The sequence below is a fragment of the Scyliorhinus torazame genome, chromosome 3 (genome assembly GCF_047496885.1).
Source record: "Scyliorhinus torazame isolate Kashiwa2021f chromosome 3, sScyTor2.1, whole genome shotgun sequence".
Lineage (NCBI taxonomy): Eukaryota > Metazoa > Chordata > Chondrichthyes > Carcharhiniformes > Scyliorhinidae > Scyliorhinus > Scyliorhinus torazame.
In genome coordinates this window covers 378,819,075-378,835,604 of record NC_092709.1, presented here as the reverse complement: position 1 = coordinate 378,835,604, position 16,530 = coordinate 378,819,075, and the positions used below count along the sequence as shown (strand labels likewise).

The 16,530-nt window shown below is 48.5% G+C and overlaps 1 protein-coding gene across 1 annotated transcript in view; it reads left to right on the top strand.

The window, feature by feature from the left end:
- The window catches only part of LOC140409460 (galectin-3-binding protein-like), a 419,647-nt gene extending 418,306 nt beyond the window's left edge, over nucleotides 1-1,341 (top strand). Inside the window, exon 7 of the mRNA XM_072497893.1 lies at nucleotides 270-1,341. Coding sequence (XP_072353994.1) covers nucleotides 270-1,341 — 1,072 coding nt within the window. The remainder of the gene's footprint in view (nucleotides 1-269) is intronic.
- Nucleotides 1,342-16,530: the final 15,189 nt, after the last annotated feature.

Below are 16,530 nucleotides of genomic sequence, written 5' to 3'. Positions count from 1 at the left end.
TCGAATCACGAGCTTTCGGAGCGCTGCTCCTTCCTCAGGTTGTCAAAGGCAGTGTTGAGGATGAGTTTGTCGTGTTCATTTAGGGCTATTTACAATGTGTATTGAGACAATGTTCACTAATTAGCATAAATAAAGCTCATTGATTAAAGTAAAAATCCGCTGGGGAAGAGTGAACATGGAATCTCCATGGAAACTATTGCCATGGGGGAAATGCACTGGCAAGTAGTTAATATATTAAACATCTCTTTTATTGGCCATTTCCTCCTCAGGTACTTTTATACGAAGAAAATTGACATCAACCTGTCTTCAGTGAAGTGTATCCACAACCTGGCTTCGGATTACGGGGTGACGGCCATTCGCGATTACTGTGATAAACTCTTCTACAAACTTCTCCCACAAGACCAGTCTTTCAAGCACCAGTTAGAGCTTTATAATTACGCCGAGGCGGTGAAGGATCCATTGCTGAAAGAGATCTGCTTGGAGTATTTTGCCTGGAACTGCGAAACGTTCATCAGGTCCCCGAGCTGGTATCAGGTGACGGGTGACCAGCTGAATGTGCTGCTGCTCAGATCGGACATTGTCATTTGGAATGAGCTGACTTTGTTCAAAGCGGTGGAAACTTGGATTCTCAGCAAGAAAAAAACAGAATTGACGCATGAGCTGATGGATAAAATCCGGTTCCACATGATCTCTCCAGAGGACCTGTCCAAAATCCAGCTCCAGTCAAAACTATACGAAGAACACGATAGTTTCTTCTTGAAGAGATTCCTCAAAGCATTCGAGTTTCATTCTGTGTCTGTTGAACAGTTAAACAAAGAGAGACATTTTTCCGATCTGAGCCTTGAGCCCAGAATCTATATCTCCTCAGAATGGAGCGCTGCGTTAGACATTGACCCCAGCAACAATATGCGAACTTCCTCTTCCATGTTTTATAACGGTTATCAGTATGTCCATCAAGTCAGCTTCACACAGCCATCGTCACCCAGCATCTCGTTCCAAACTGCCAGGTTTACCAGTGCTTATTACAGCTCTGACCTGGTGTCGTGGTCAGCGTACTACCACACAAACGCACAGAGCTGTAAGAGGAGCAATGTCCCCTGTCCCTACACCATTTATCCCATCGCAACCTTAAATCTCAACAACCAAAACAAGGAAAGCCCTGTGCAATACCACAACAAGGTGCTTCTCCTGTGTGACAACAATTACATATCCTATGTTCACGATGTCAAGGAAACAAATGCAATTCTCCCTTCGTTCAAAGGTCAGGGTCTCTTCTACTTTGGCTGTGAATCGGGGTATTTTTCCTCACTCAGGTTTGTTATCAGACCGATGTACAACTGAAAACTGTCAAAGCAACAAGAAAATAAAGAGTTTACAAACGACATGGAATTCAGCCGATTATTCTCCAAACTGATACTGTTGGGGGGTGGAGGGGGTGGGGGGGGGGGGGTAGCCTATCAGGGAAAACAACAGCAGCCAGAGCAGCGGCCCCACAACTGGCTCTGTTGCTCAGCAGGGGAGGACAAAGTACAGGAAAGCGATAGTTATCGGGGACTCGAGAGTAAGGGGCACAGATAGGCGCTTCTGTGGATGTGAAAGAGACTCCAGGATGGTGTGTTGCCTCCCTGGTGCCAGGGTCCAGGATGTCTCTGAACGAACACAGGACATTCTGAAGGGGAAGGGTGAACAGCCAGAGGTCGTAGTTCACATAGGTACTAACGACATAGGCAGGAAGGGGCATGAGGTCCTGCAGAAGAAGTTCAGGGAGTTAGGCAGTAAGCAAAAAGCAGGACCTCTCGGGTTGTAATCTCGGGATTACTCCCTGTGCCACGTGCCCGTGAGGCTAGAAATAGGAAGATAGAGCAGCTAAACACGTGGCTAAACAGCTGGTGTAGGAGGGAGGGTTTCAGGTTTCTGGACCATTGGGATCTCTTCCGGGGCAGGTGGGACCTGTACAAGGAGGACGGGTTGCATCTAAACTGGAGGGTCACCAATATCCTGACTGGGAGGTTTGCTAGAGTCACTCGGGAGGATTTAAACTAGTATGGCAGGGGAGGGGCGGGGACCAGAATGAGAGCTTAGAACATGTAATAACTGAAGGGGAAATAGAAAACAAAAATAATAGAACCCTCAGGCAGAGCAAAAAAGGTGAGTCATGCTACAGTTATATAGAAACTTGGTAAGACCACACTTGGAATATTGGGCACAATTCTGGTCACCAAACTACCAGAAGGATGTGGAGGCTTTGAAGAGGGTGCAGAGGAGGTTTACCAGGATGTTGCCTGGTCTGGAGGGCTATGTGGAGTGGCTGAATAGACTCAGACTATTTTCATTACACAGACGGAGGTTGAGGGGTGACCTGATAGAGGTCTACAAGATTATGAGGGGCATGGATAGAGTGGATGGGAAGGCACTCTTTCCCAGGGTGGAGGGGTCAGTCACCAGGGGGCAGAGGTTTAAGGTCCGTGGGGCAAAGTTTAGAGGAGATGTGAGAAGCAGGTTTTTACACAGAGGGTGGTGAGTGCCTGGAACGCGTGGCCAGAGGAGGTTGTGGAAGCAGATATATTAACGGTGTTCAAAAGGCATCTTGACAAACACATGGATAGGACGGGTATAGAGGGATACGGCACAAGGAAGTGCTGAGGATTTTGGCAACGGTTGGTATCATGACCGGTACAGGCTTGGAGGGCCGAAGGGCCTGTTCCTGTGCTGGATTGTACTTTGTTAAAGTTATTCAGTCTCACACACACACACACATAAGTTAAACTACAAAGCTATTACAAGACATTAACTGAACTTTCGAGTGACTGCCAAGTGCCAGGCTGATATGGCCTTTAGCTGGGAGCCGCAGTCTTGCAGCTCTTGGTGGTCAGTTGCTGGTCATCATTGTCCGTGGCTCTGGCCTTCCTTCTGTTGATGGCGTAGATGGTCTCCTTCTTCGGCTTGTGAAGGGTGATGCGACCATCAATTCACTCGAGACGGCAGTAGAAGTAAACTGTGGCTTTAATCAACTTAGAACATTGCTGCCTGCGACTGATCCAATACTGAGAACCACCTACAGGTCGACTGCTCTTTATACCTCCCTTCAAGGGGAGGAGCCATGGGCAGAGCCCATACAGGCCCCAACATGTTCCCCTCTGGATAATGCCATACAATGGTCCATAGGAGGAGCCCACAAGGGCAACAGCATAGCACAGATACAGATACAAGGGCAACAGCACAGATACAAATACAATGGTGGTTTATTAGGATAATACATTCACCACAAAGGGTGACCCATGTTGGTCGCTGCTGAGAGAGAGATTGAGGGGTTGTGCAGCACCTTTTATCTCCGTGGATTTCATGCCATTTTGGGCTGTCCCAGGTGAGCTACCAATCAATCGATCAGGGCTCAATCACCCTGATCGATTACGTCCAATCAAGACCCGCCACCTTGAAGGTTCGATTCCCGGCTTGGGTCACAGTCTGTGTGGAGTCTGCACGTTCTCCCCGTGTCTGCGTGGGTTTCCTCCGGGTGCTCCGGTTTCCTCCCACAAGTCCCAAAAGACGTGCTGTTAGGTGAATTGGACATTCTGAATTCTCCCTCTGTGACCCGAACAGGCGCCGGAATGTGGCGACTAGGGGATTTTCACAGTAACTTCATTGCAGTGTTAATGTAAGCCTACTTGTGAGTTCTCCCAGTGAGCTAGAGAGAAGACACAGCCAGAGTGAGGCAGCAAAGAGTAAGTTTGGGCATTTGAATCTGGGTGGGAATTCGAAGCTGGGTGGGGAGGAAGTGCTTTTTATCCCTGGTAGGTGACTGGTAAGTAGTGTTTCTGTTTTTCTGTTTCTTTTCATTGGTATATTTATTTATTTTTTCTTCGGTTTTTTTTGGTTGAAATTGTAGTTGTTGAAGTTAACCGAAGGTTTAAGACATGGCAGGAGATCTCAGACCCGTGTCATGCTCCTCGTGTGCGATGTGGGAGCTCAGGGACACGTCCACTGTCCCTGGCTCCTTCACGTGCAAGAAGTGTGTCCAGTTGCAGCTCCTGTTAGACCGCTTGACGGCTCTGGAGCTGCGGATGGACTCACTTTGGAGCATTTGCGATGCTGAGGACGTCGTGGATAGCACGTTTAGCGAGTTGGTTACACAGCAGGTGAAAGGTACTGAGGGAGATAGAAAATGGGTGACCAAAAGACAGAGCAAGAGTAGGAAGGCAGTGCAGGTGTCCTCTGCGGTCATCTCCCTGCAAAACAGATATACCGCTTTGGATACTGTTGGGGGAGATGGCTCACCAGGGGAAGGCAGCAGCAGCCAGGTTCATGGCACCGTGGCTGGCTCTGCTGCGCATCTGGGCAGGAAGAAGAATGGCAGGGCTATAGTGACAGGGGACTCAATTGTAAGGGGAATAGACAGGCGGTTCTGCGGCCGCAATCGAGACTCCAGGATGGTATGTTGCCTCCCTGGTGCAAGGGTCAAGGATGTCTCGGAGCGGCTGCAGGACATTCTGTGGGGGGGGGGGTGAACAGCCAGCTGTCGTGGTGCACATAGGCACCAACGATATAGGTAAAAAGCGGGATGAGGTCCTACAAGCTGAATTTAGGGAGCTAGGAGTTAAACTAAAAAGTAGGACCTCAAAGGTAGTAATCTCAGGATTGCTACCAGTGCCACGAGCTGGTCAGAGTTGGAATGTCAGGATAGAGAGGATGAATACGTGGCTCGAGAGATGGTGCAAGAGGGAGGGATTCAAATTCCTGGGACATTGGAACAGGTTCTGGGGGAGGTGGGACCAGTACAAACCGGACGGTCTGCACCTGGGCAGGACTGGAACCGATGTCCTAGGGGGGGTGTTTGCTAGAGCTGTTGGGGAGAGTTTAAACTAATGTGGCAGGGGGATGGGAACCGATGCAGGAAGTTGGAAGGTAGTAAAACAGGGACAGAAATAAAAGGCAGTAAGGGGGAAAGTGTAAGGCAGAGAAGCCATAGTCAAAAATCAAAAAGGGCGACAGTACAAGGTACAGTGACTGAAGGGAGCTCAGTGAATAGAACCAGGAATACTAAAAGAAATAAAACGGGAAGTGAAAACATTAATGGTAAGCGACGCGGCAGGTCATTACATGAAGATATGGGTTCAACGACAAGGAAAATTAGGAGAAAAGTTAAGAGGAAATATAACTTAGGAGAGGTTACTGATCGAGGTGTTAAGATTCAGAACAGAGGTAAAAAAAGCCAACATAAGTGTACTTTACCTGAATGCTCATAGTATTCGGAATAAGGTAAATGAGTTGATGGCGCAAATCATCGTGAATGACTATGATTTAGTGGCCATTACTGAAACATGGTTAAAGGATGGTCACGACTGGGAGTTAAATATCCAAGGGTATCAAACTTTTCGGAAGGACAGAGTGGATGGTAAGGGAGGTGGTGTAGCTCTGTTATTTAAGGATGACATCCGGGCAACAGTAAGGGATGACATCGGTGCTATGGAGGATAAGGTTGAATCCATTTGGGTGGAGATCAGGAATAGTAAGGCGAAAAAGTCACTGATAGGAGTAATCTATAGGCCACCAAATAGTCACATTATGGTGGGGCAGGCAATAAACAAAGAAATAACTGATGCATGTAGAAATGGTACAGCAGTTATCATGGGGGATTTTAATCTACATGTTGATTGGTTTAACCAGGTCGGTCAAGGCAGCCTTGAGGAGGAGTTTATAGAATGTATCCGCGATAGTTTCCTTGAACAGTATGTAATGGAACCTACGAGGGAACAAGCGGTCCTAGATCTGGTCCTGTGTAATGAGACAAGATTGATTCAGGATCTCATAGTTAGGGATCCTCTCGGAAGGAGCAATCACAATATGGTTGAATTTAAAATACAGATGGAGGGTGAGAAGATAAAATCAAGCACTAGTGTTTTGTACTTAAACAAAGGAGATTACAATGGGATGAGAGAAGAACTAGCTAAGGTAGACTGGGAGCAAAGACTTTATAGTGAAACAGTTGAGGAACAGTGGAGAACCTTCCAAGTGATTTTTCACAGTGCTCAGCAAAGGTTTATACCAACTAAAAGGAAGGACGGTAAAAAGAGGGAAAATCGACCGTGGATATCTAAGGAAATAAGGGAGAGTATCAAATTGAAGGAAAAAACATACAAAGTAGCAAAGATCAGTGGGAGACTAGAGGACTGGGAAATCTTTAGGGAGCAACAGAAAGTTACTAAAAAGCTATAAAGAAGAGTAAGATAGATTATGAGAGTAAACTTGCTCAGAATATAAAAACAGATAGTAAAAGTTTCTACAAATACATAAAACAAATAAGAGTGGCTAAGGTAAATATTGGTCCTTTCGAGGATGAGAAGGGAGATTTAATAATGGGAGATGAGGAAATGGCTGAGGAACTGAACAGGTTTTTTGGGTCGGTCTTCACAGTGGAAGACACAAATAACGTGCTAGTGACTGATGGAAATGAGGCTATGACAGATGAGGACCTTGAGAGGATTGTTATCACCAAGGAGGTAGTGATGGGCAAGCTAATGGGGCTAAAGGTAGACAAGTCTCCTGGACCTGATGGAATGCATCCCAGAGTGCTAAAAGAGATGGCTAGGGAAATTGCAAATGCACTAGTGATAATTTACCAAAATTCACTAGACTCTGGGGTGGTCCTGGCGGATTGGAAATTAGCAAACGTGACACCACTGTTTAAAAAAGGAGGTAGGCAGAAAGCGGGTAATTATAGGCCAGTGAGCTTAACTTCGGTAGTAGGGAAGATGCTGGAATCTATCATCAAGGAAGAAATAGCTAGGCATCTGGATGGAAATTGTCCTATTGGGCAGACGCAGCATGGGTTCATAAAGGGCAGGTCGTGCCTAACTAATTTAGTGGAATTTTTTGAGGACATTAACAGTGCGGTAGATAACGGGGAGCCAATGGATGTGGTATATCTGGATTTCCAGAAAGCCTTTGACAAGGTGCCACACAAAAGGTTGTTGCATAAGATAAAGATGCATGGCATTAAGGGGAAAGTAGTAGCATGGATAGAGGATTGGTTAATTAATAGAAAGCAAAGAGTGGGGATTAATGGGTGTTTCTCTGGTTGGCAATCAGTAGCTAGTGGTGTCCCTCAGGGATCAGTGTTGGGCCCACAACGGTTCACAATTTACATAGATGATTTGGAGTTGGGGACCAAGGGCAATGTGTCCAAGTTTGCAGACGACACTAAGATAAGTGGTAAAGCAAAAAGTGCAGAGGATACTGGAAGTCTGCAGAGGGATTTGGACAGGCTAAGTGAATGGGCTAGGGTCTGGCAAATGGAATACAATGTTGACAAATATGAAGTTATCCATTTTGGTAGGAATAACAGCAAAAGGGATTATTATTTAAATGATAAAATATTAAAACATGCTGCTGTGCAGAGACACCTGGGTGTGCTAGTGCATGAGTCACAAAAAGTTGGTTTTCAGGTGCAACAGGTGATTAAGAAGGCAAATGGAATTTTGTCCTTCATTGCTAGGGGGATGGAGTTTAAGACTAGGGAGGTTCTGCTGCAATTGTATAAGGTGTTAGTGAGGCCACACCTGGAGTATTGTGTTCAGTTTTGGTCTCCTTACTTGAGAAAGGGCGTACTGGCACTGGAGGGTGTGCAGAGGAGATTCACTAGGTTAATCCCAGACCTGAAGGGGTTGGATTACGAGGAGAGGTTGAGTAGACTGGGACTGTACTCGTTGGAATTTAGAAGGATAAGGGGGGATCTTATAGAAACATAGAAAATTATGAAGGGAATAGATAGGATAGATGCGGGCAGGTTGTTTCCACTGGCGGGTGAAAGCAGAACTAGGGGGCATAGCCTCAAAATAAGGGGAAGTAGATTTAGGACTGAGTTTAGGAGGAACTTCTTCACCCAAAGGGTTGTGAATCTATGGAATTCCTTGCCCAGTGAAGCAGTAGAGGCTCCTTCATTAAATGTTTTTAAGATAAAGATAGATAGTTTTTTGAAGAATAAAGGGATTAAGGGTTATGGAGTTCGGGCCGGAAAGTGGAGCTGAGTCCACAAAAGATCAGCCATGATCTCATTGAATGGTGGAGCAAGCTCGAGGGGCCAGATGGCCGACTCCTGCTCCTAGTTCTTATGTTCTTATGTACTTGTGATAATAATAAAGATTATTATTATTGGGCCAAAATTTGGCAGATGGAGTTTTTTTTTTGATAAACAATTTTATTGAGACATTTTTGGCATGTAAACAGCAACAGTACAGAACAGTACTGCACATCAGAGTGCACAAACTGACTCCCGTCCCACAAGGACCCGCCTAATTAACCCCCTAATCTACGTTACCCTAATCCCCCCTCCCGCTCTCCCCACCCCCCCCCCCCCCGCCCCCGGACGATTAATTTTCCGCGAAGAAGTCGATAAATGGTTGCCGCCTCCCGGCGAACCCTGACAGTGACCCTCTCAGAGTGAACTCCAGACCGAGGAAGCTCGCCATGTCCGATAGCCAGGCCTACGACCTTGGAGGCTTTGAGTCCCCCCATGCCAGCAGTATACGTCGCCGGGCTACCAGGGAAGCAAAGGCCAGAACATCGGCCTCTCTCTCCTCCTGGACTCCCGGGTCCTCCGGAACCCCAAAAATTGCCACCTCTGGACTCATCACCACCCTTGTTTACAGTACCCGGGACATAATGTCCGTGAATCCCTGCCAGTACCCCCAGAACATGTGGACATGGTTCGCTGGTCCAACCGCACATCTGGCACACATATCCTCTAATCCAAAGAATTTACTCATCCGGGCCACTGTCGTGTGGGCCTGGTGGACGCCCTTGAATTGGATCAGGCTGAGCCTGGCGAGTGTTGCGGTCGTGTTTACTCCGCCCATAAGCCTTCTTCTATCTCACCCCCGAGCTCCTCTTCCCACTTAAGCTTCAGCTCCTCAGTCTGCGTCTCCTCTGCCCCCATAAGTTCTTTATATGTATCCGAGACCCTCCCCTCCCCCACCCATCCACTGGACACTACCCTGTCCTGGATCCTCCTAAGTGGCCGGCGTGGGAAGGATGGAATCTGTCTGCGTAGAAAGTCCCGCACCTGCAAGTACCTGAAATCATTCCCTCTCGCCAGCCCAAATTGCTCCTCCAGCGCCCTCATGCTCGGGAAGCTCCCTTCTAAGAACAGATCCCCCTCCTCTCAATCCCAGCCCTCCGCCATATTCGGAACCCACTGTCCATATTCCCCGGGGCAAGCTGGTGATTATCGCAAATTGGGGACCAAACCGATGCTCCCACTCCCCCCACGTGCCTTCTCCATTGGCCCCAGATCCGCAAAGTCGCCACCACTATAGGGCTGGTGGAATAACGTGGCGGCGGTAACGGCAGGGGTGCCGTAACCAGGGCTCCCAAACTGGTGCCCCTGCACGAAGCAGCCTCCATCCGCCCCCAAACCGACCCCGCACCCACCATCCACTTCCTTATCATAGCTATGTTGGCCGCCCAGTAGCAATTAGTAAAATTTGGCAGCGCCAGCCCCCCTTCCCCCCGGTACCTCTCGAGCATCAATCTCCTCACCCGTGGGGACGTTCCCGACCACACAAATCCCATAATCATTTTATTGACCCTCTTAAAAAAGGACCGCGGAATGAAAATGGGGAGACACTGGAATACGAACAGGAATCTCGGGAGGATCATCATTTTCACCGTCTGAACTCTCCCCTCTAGTGACAGTGAAATTAAATGAAATGAAATTCGCTTATTGTCACGAGAAGGCTTGAATGAAGTTACTGTGAAAAGCCCCTAGTCGCCACATTCCGGCGCCTGTTCGGGGAGGCTGGTCCAGGAATTGAACCGTGCTGCTGGCCTGCCTTGGTCTGCTTTCAAAGCCAGCGATTTAGCCCAGTGTGCTAAACCAACCGGAGATGGGAGCGCATCCCATCTCCGAAACTTGACCCTCATTTGCTCCACCAACCGGGATAAGTTCAACTTGTGCAACCGACCACAGTCCCGCGCCACCTGTGTCCCTAAGTATCTGAAACTACCCCCTACTAACCTAAACGACAGCCCCCTCAGCCGACCCTCCTGGCCTCTCGTCTGGACTACAAACAACTCACTCTTTACCATGTTCCGATTATACCCCGAGAACCGGCCGAATTCCCTCAAGATTCCCATGATTCCATCCATCCCAGCCACTGGATCCGTGACGTATAAGAGCAGGTCGTCGGCGTTTAACGAGACTTTGTGCTCCACCCCCCCACGGAACCAGCTCCTTAAAGCTCTCAGAGCAATTGCCAGTGGCTCGATTGCTAGCGCAAACAGCAGTGGGGAGAGGGGGCACCCCTACCTTGTCCCTCGGTACAGTCTAAGATAGTCCGACGTCATCCTATTCGTCCTTACACTAGCCACCGGAGCCTGGTACAGCAGCTTAACCCAGTCAATAAAGCGCTCCCCGAACCTAAATCGTCCCAACACCTCCCACAAATAGCCCCACTCAACCCAGTCGAAAGCCTCTTCGGCATTCATTGCCACGACAACCTCTACCTCCCTACTCTCCGGGGGCACCATGATCACATTTAGCAGCCTTCTTAGATTGGCCTGCCCTTGACCAGCTGCCTGCCCTTGACGAATCCGGTTTGGTCCTCCATAATAACGTCCAGCACACAGTCCTCAATCCTAGAAGCCAAACGCTTGGCCAGCAGATGGAGTTTAGAACATAGAACACAGAACATTACAGCGCAGTACAGGCCCTTCGGCCCTCGATGTTGCGCCGACCTGTGAAACCACTCTAAAGCCCATCTACACTATTCCCTTATCGTCCATATGTCTATCCAATGACCATTTGAATACCCTTAGTGTTGGCGAGTCCACTACTGTTGCAGGCAGGGCATTCCACACCCTTACTACTCTCTGAGTAAAGAACCTACCTCTGACGTCTGTCTTATATCTATCTCCCCTCAATTTAAAGCTATGTCCCCTCGTGCTAGACATCACCATCCGAGGAAAAAGGCTCTCACTGTCCACCCTATCCAATCCTCTGATCATCTTGTATGCCTCAATTACGTCACCTCTTAACCTTCTTCTCTCTAACGAAAACAGCCTCAAGTCCCTCAGCCTTTCCTCATAAGATCTTCCCTCCATACCAGGCAACATTCTGGTAAATCTCCTCTGCACCCTTTCCAATGCTTCCACATCCTTCCTATAATGCGCCGACCAGAATTGCACGCAATACTCCAAATGCGGCCGCACCAGAGTTTTGTACAGCTGCAACATGACCTCATGGCTCCGAAACTCAATCCCTCTACCAATAAAAGCTAACACACCGTACGCCTTCTTAACAACCCTCTCAATCTGGGTGGCAACTTTCAGGGATCTATGTACATGGACACCGAGATCTCTATGCTCATCCACACTGCCAAGAATCTTACCATTAGCCCAGTACTCTGTCTTCCTGTTATTCCTTCCAAAATGAATCACCTCACACTTTTCTGCATTAAACTCCATTTGCCACCTCTCAGCCCAGCGCTGCAGCTTATCTATGTCCCTCTGTAACTTGTAATATCCTTCCGTACTGTCCACAACTCCACCGACTTTAGTGTCATCTGCAAATTTACTCACCCATCCTTCTACACCCTCCTCCAGGTCATTTATAAAAATGACAAACAGCAGTGGCCCCAAAATAGATCCTTGTGGTACATCACTCGTAACTGGACTCCAGTCTGAACACTTCCCATCAACCACCACCCTTTGTCTTCTTCCAGCTAGCCAATTTCTGATCCAAACAGTTAAATCTCCCTGAATCCCATGCTTCCGTATTTTCTGCAGTAGCCTACCGTGGGGAACCTTATCAAACGCTTTACTGAAATCCATATACACCACATCAACTGCTTTACCCTCATCCGCCTATTTGGTCACCTTCTCAAAGAACTCAATAAGGTTTGTGAGGCACGACCTACCCTCCACGAAACCGTGTTGACTATGTCTAATCAAATTATTCCATTCCAGATGATTATACACCCTATCTCTGATAAACCTTTCCAAGATTTTGCCCACAACAGAAGTAAGGCTCACTGGTCTATAGTTACCGGGGTTGTCTCTACTCCCCTTCTTGAACAAGGGGACAACATTTGCTATCCTCCAGTCTTCTGGCACTATTCCTGTTGACAAAGATGACATAAAGATCAAAGCCAAAGGCTCAGCAATCTCCTCCCTAGCTTCCCAGAGAATCCTAGGATAAATCGCATCCGGCCCAGGGGACTTATCTATTTTCACCCATTCCAGAATTGTTAACACCTCCTCCTTATCAACCTCAAGCCCTTCTAGTCTAGTAGCCTGAATCTCAGTATTCTTCTCGACAACATTGTCTTTTTCCTGTGTGAATACTGACGAAAAATATTCATTTAGCACCTCTCCTATCTCCTTGGACTCCAAGCACAACTTCCCACTACTGTCCTTGACTGGCCCTACTCTTACCCTAGTCATTCGTTTATTCCTGACATATCTATAGAAAGCTTCAGGGTTATCCTTGATCCTACCTGCCAAAGACTTCTCTATGTCCCCTCCAGCCTCTTCTTAGCTCTCTCTTTAGGTCCTCCCTAGCTAACTTGTAACTCTCGAGTGCCCTTACTGAACCTTCATGTCTCATCTTTACATAAGCCTCCTTCTTCCTCTTGACATGTGTTTCGACTGCCTTAGTAAACCACGGTTCCCTTGCTCGACCACTTCCTCCCTGTCTGACAGGTACATACTTATCAAGGACACGCAGTAACTGTTCCTTGAACAAGCTCTACATTTCCATTGTGCCCATCCCCTGCAGTTTTCCTCTCCATCTGATGCATCCTAAGTCTTGCCTTATCGCATCATAATTGCCTTTCCCCCAGATATAACTCTTGCCCTGCGGTATATACCTATCCCTTTCCAGCACTAAAGTAAACGTAATCGAATTATGGTCACTATCACCAAAGTGCTCACCTACCTCCAAATCTAACACCTTTCCTGGTTCATTACCCAGTACCAAATCAAATACGGTCTCGCCTCTCATTGGCCTATCTACATACTGTGTCAGGAAACCTCCTGCACACATTGGACAAAAACGGACCCATCTAAACTCGAACTGTAGCGTTTCCAGTCAATATTTGGAAAGTTAAAGTCCCCCATAACAACTACCCTGTTGCTTTCGCTCCTAGCCAGAATCATCTTTACAATCCTTTCCTCTACATCTCTGGAACTTTTCGGAGGCCTATAGAAAACCCCTAACAGGGTGACCTCTCCTTTCCTGTTTCTAACCTCAGCCCATACGACCTCAATCAAAGAACAAAGAACAAAGAAATGTACAGCACAGGAACAGGCCCTTCGGCCCTCCAAGCCCGTGCAGACCATGCAGCCCGACTAAACTACAATCTTCTACACTTCCTGGGTCCATATCCCTCTATTCCCATCCTATTCATGTATTTGTCAAGATGCCCCTTAAATGTCACTATCGTCCCTGCTTCCACCACCTCCTCCGGCAGCGAGTTCCAGGCACCCACTACCCTCTGCGTAAAAAACTTGCCTCGTACATCTCCTCTAAACCTTGCCCCTCTCACCTTAAACCTATGCCCCCTAGTAATTGACCCCTCTACCCTGGGAAAAAGCCTCTGACTATCCACTCTGTCTGTGCCCCTCATAATTTTGTGGACCTCTATCAGGTCGCCCCTCAACCTCCTTCGTTCCAGTGAGAACAAACCGAGTTTATTCAATCGCTCCTCATAGCTAATGCCCTCCATACCAGGCAACATTCTGGTAAATCTCTTCTGCACCCTCTCTAAAGCCTCCACATCCTTCTGGTAGTGTGGCGACCAGAAATGAACACTATACTCCAAGTGTGGCCGAACTAAGGTTCTATACAACTGCAACATGACTTGCCAATTCTTATACTCAATGCCCCGGCCAATGAAGGCAAGCATGCCGTATGCCTTCTTGACTACCTTCTCCACCTGTGTTGCCCCTTTCAGTGACCTGTGGACCTGTACTCCTAGATCTCTTTGACTTTCAATACTCTTGAGGGTTCTACCATTCACTGTATATTCCCTACGTGCATTAGACCTTCCAAAATGCATTACCTCACATTTGTCCGGATTAAACTCCATCTGCCATCTCTCCGCCCAAGTCTCCAAACAATGTAAATCCTGCTGTATCCTCAGACAGTCCTCATCGCTATCCGCAATTCCACCAACCTTTGTGTCGTCTGCAAACTTACTAATCAGACCAGTTACATTTTCCTCCAAATCATTTATATATACTACAAACAGCAAAGGTCCCAGCAGTGATCCCTGTGGAACACCACTGGTCACAGCCCTCCAATTAGAAAAGCATCCTTCCATTGCTATTCTCTGCCTTCTATGACCTAGCCAGTTCTGTATCCACCTTGCCAGCTCACCCCTGATCCCGTGTGACTTCACCGTTTGTACTAGTCTACCATGAGGGACCTTGTCAAAGGCCTTACTGAAGTCCATATAGACAACATCCACTGCCCTACCTGCATCAATCATCTTAGTGACCTCCTCGAAAAACTCTATCAAGTTAGTGAGACACGACCTCCCCTCCACAAAACCATGCTGCCTCTCACTAATACGTCCATTGGCTTCCAAAAGGGAGTAGATCCTGTCTCGAAGAATTCTCTCCAGTAATTTCCCTACCACTGAAGTAAGGCTCACCGGCCTGTAGTTCCCTGGATTATCCTTGCTACCCTTCTTAAACAGAGGAACAACATTGACTATTCTCCAGTCCTCCGGGACATCACCTGAAGACATTGAGGATCCAAAGATTTCTGTCAAGGCCTCAGCAATTTCCTCTTCAGCCTCCTTCAGTACTCTGGGGTAGATTCCATCAGGCCCTGGGGACTTATCTACCTTAATATTTTTAAGACACCCAACACCTCGTCTTTTTGGATCTCAATGTGTCCCAGGCTATCTACACATCCTTCTCCAGACTCAACATCTACCAATTTCTTCTCTTTGGTGAATACTGATGCAAATTATTCATTTAGTACCTCCCCCATTTCCTCTGGCTCCACACATAGATTCCCTTGCCTATCCTTCAGTGGGCCAACCCTTTCCCTGGCTACCCTCTTGCTTTTTATGTACGTGTAAAAAGCCTTAGGATGTTCCTTAACCCTATTTGCCAATGACTTTTCGTGACCCCTTCTAGCCCTCCTGATTCCTTGCTTAAGTTCCTTCCTACTTTCCTTATATTCCACACAGGCTTCGTCTGTTCCCAGCCTTTTAGCCCTGACAAATGCCTCCTTTTTCTTTTTGACGAGGCCTACAATATCTCTCGTTATCCAAGGTTCCCGGAAATTGCCGTATTTATCCTTCTTCCTCACAGGAACATGCCGGTTCTGAATTCCTTTCAACTGACACTTGAAAGCCTCCCACATGTCAGATGTTGATTTGCCCTCAAACATCCGCCCCCAATCTATGATCTTCAGTTCCCGCCTAATATTGTTATAATAAATCGACGAGTCCTCATCTAACGTCCTTTGTGCCACCGTAATACTGTCCTTGTCTAACAATGCCACCCCTCCCCCTCTTTTACCATCTTCCCTGAGCTTACTGAAATATCTAAACCCCGGCTCCTGCAACAACCATTCCTGTCCCTGCTCTATCCATGGGCGTCATTCTCCGACCCCCCGCCGGGTCGGAGAATCGCCGGGGGCTGGCGTGAATCCCGCCCCCACCGGCTGCCGAAGTCTCCGGCACCGGATATTCGGCGGGGGCGGGAATCGGGCCGCGCCGGTTGGCGGTCCCCCCCCCCGCTCGATTCTCCGGCCCGGATGCGAAGTCCCGTCGATAAATTGCCTGTCCCGCCGGCGTGGATTAAACCACCTTTTGAACGGCGGGACAAGGCGGCGTGGGCGGGCTCCGGGGTTCTGGGGGGGCACGGGACGAACTGGCCCCGGGGGGTGCCCACACGGTGGCCTGGCCCGCGATCGGGGCCCACCGATCCGCGGGCGGGCCTGTGCCGTGGGGGCACTCTTTCCCTTCCGCCTCCACCACGGTCTCCACCATGGCGGAGGTGGAAGAGACTCCCTCCACTGCGCATGCGTGGGAAACTGTCAGCGGCCGCTGACGCTCCCGCGCATGCGCCGCCCGGTGGTGTCATTTCCGCGCCAGCTGGCGGGGCAACAAAGGCCGTTTCCGCCAGCTGGCGGGGCGGAAATTCCTCCGGCACCGGCCTAGCCCCTCAATGTTGGGGCTCGGCCCCCAAAGATGCGGAGCATTCCGCACCTTTGGGTCGGCGCGATGCCCGTCTGATTGGCGCCGTTTTGGGCGCTAGTCGGCGGACATCGCGCCGTTTCGGGAGAATTTCGCTGCATGTCTCCGAAATGGCCACAACATCGAAGTCCCAGGTACCAACCCATGCCGCAAGTTCACCCACCTTATTCCAGATGCTCCTGGCATTGAAGAAGACACACTTTAAACCACCTTCCTGCCTGCCGGTACACTCCTGCAACTTTAAAACCTTACTCATGACCTCACTACTCTCAACCTCCTGTATACTGGAGCTACAATTCAGGTTCCCAAGCCCCTGCTG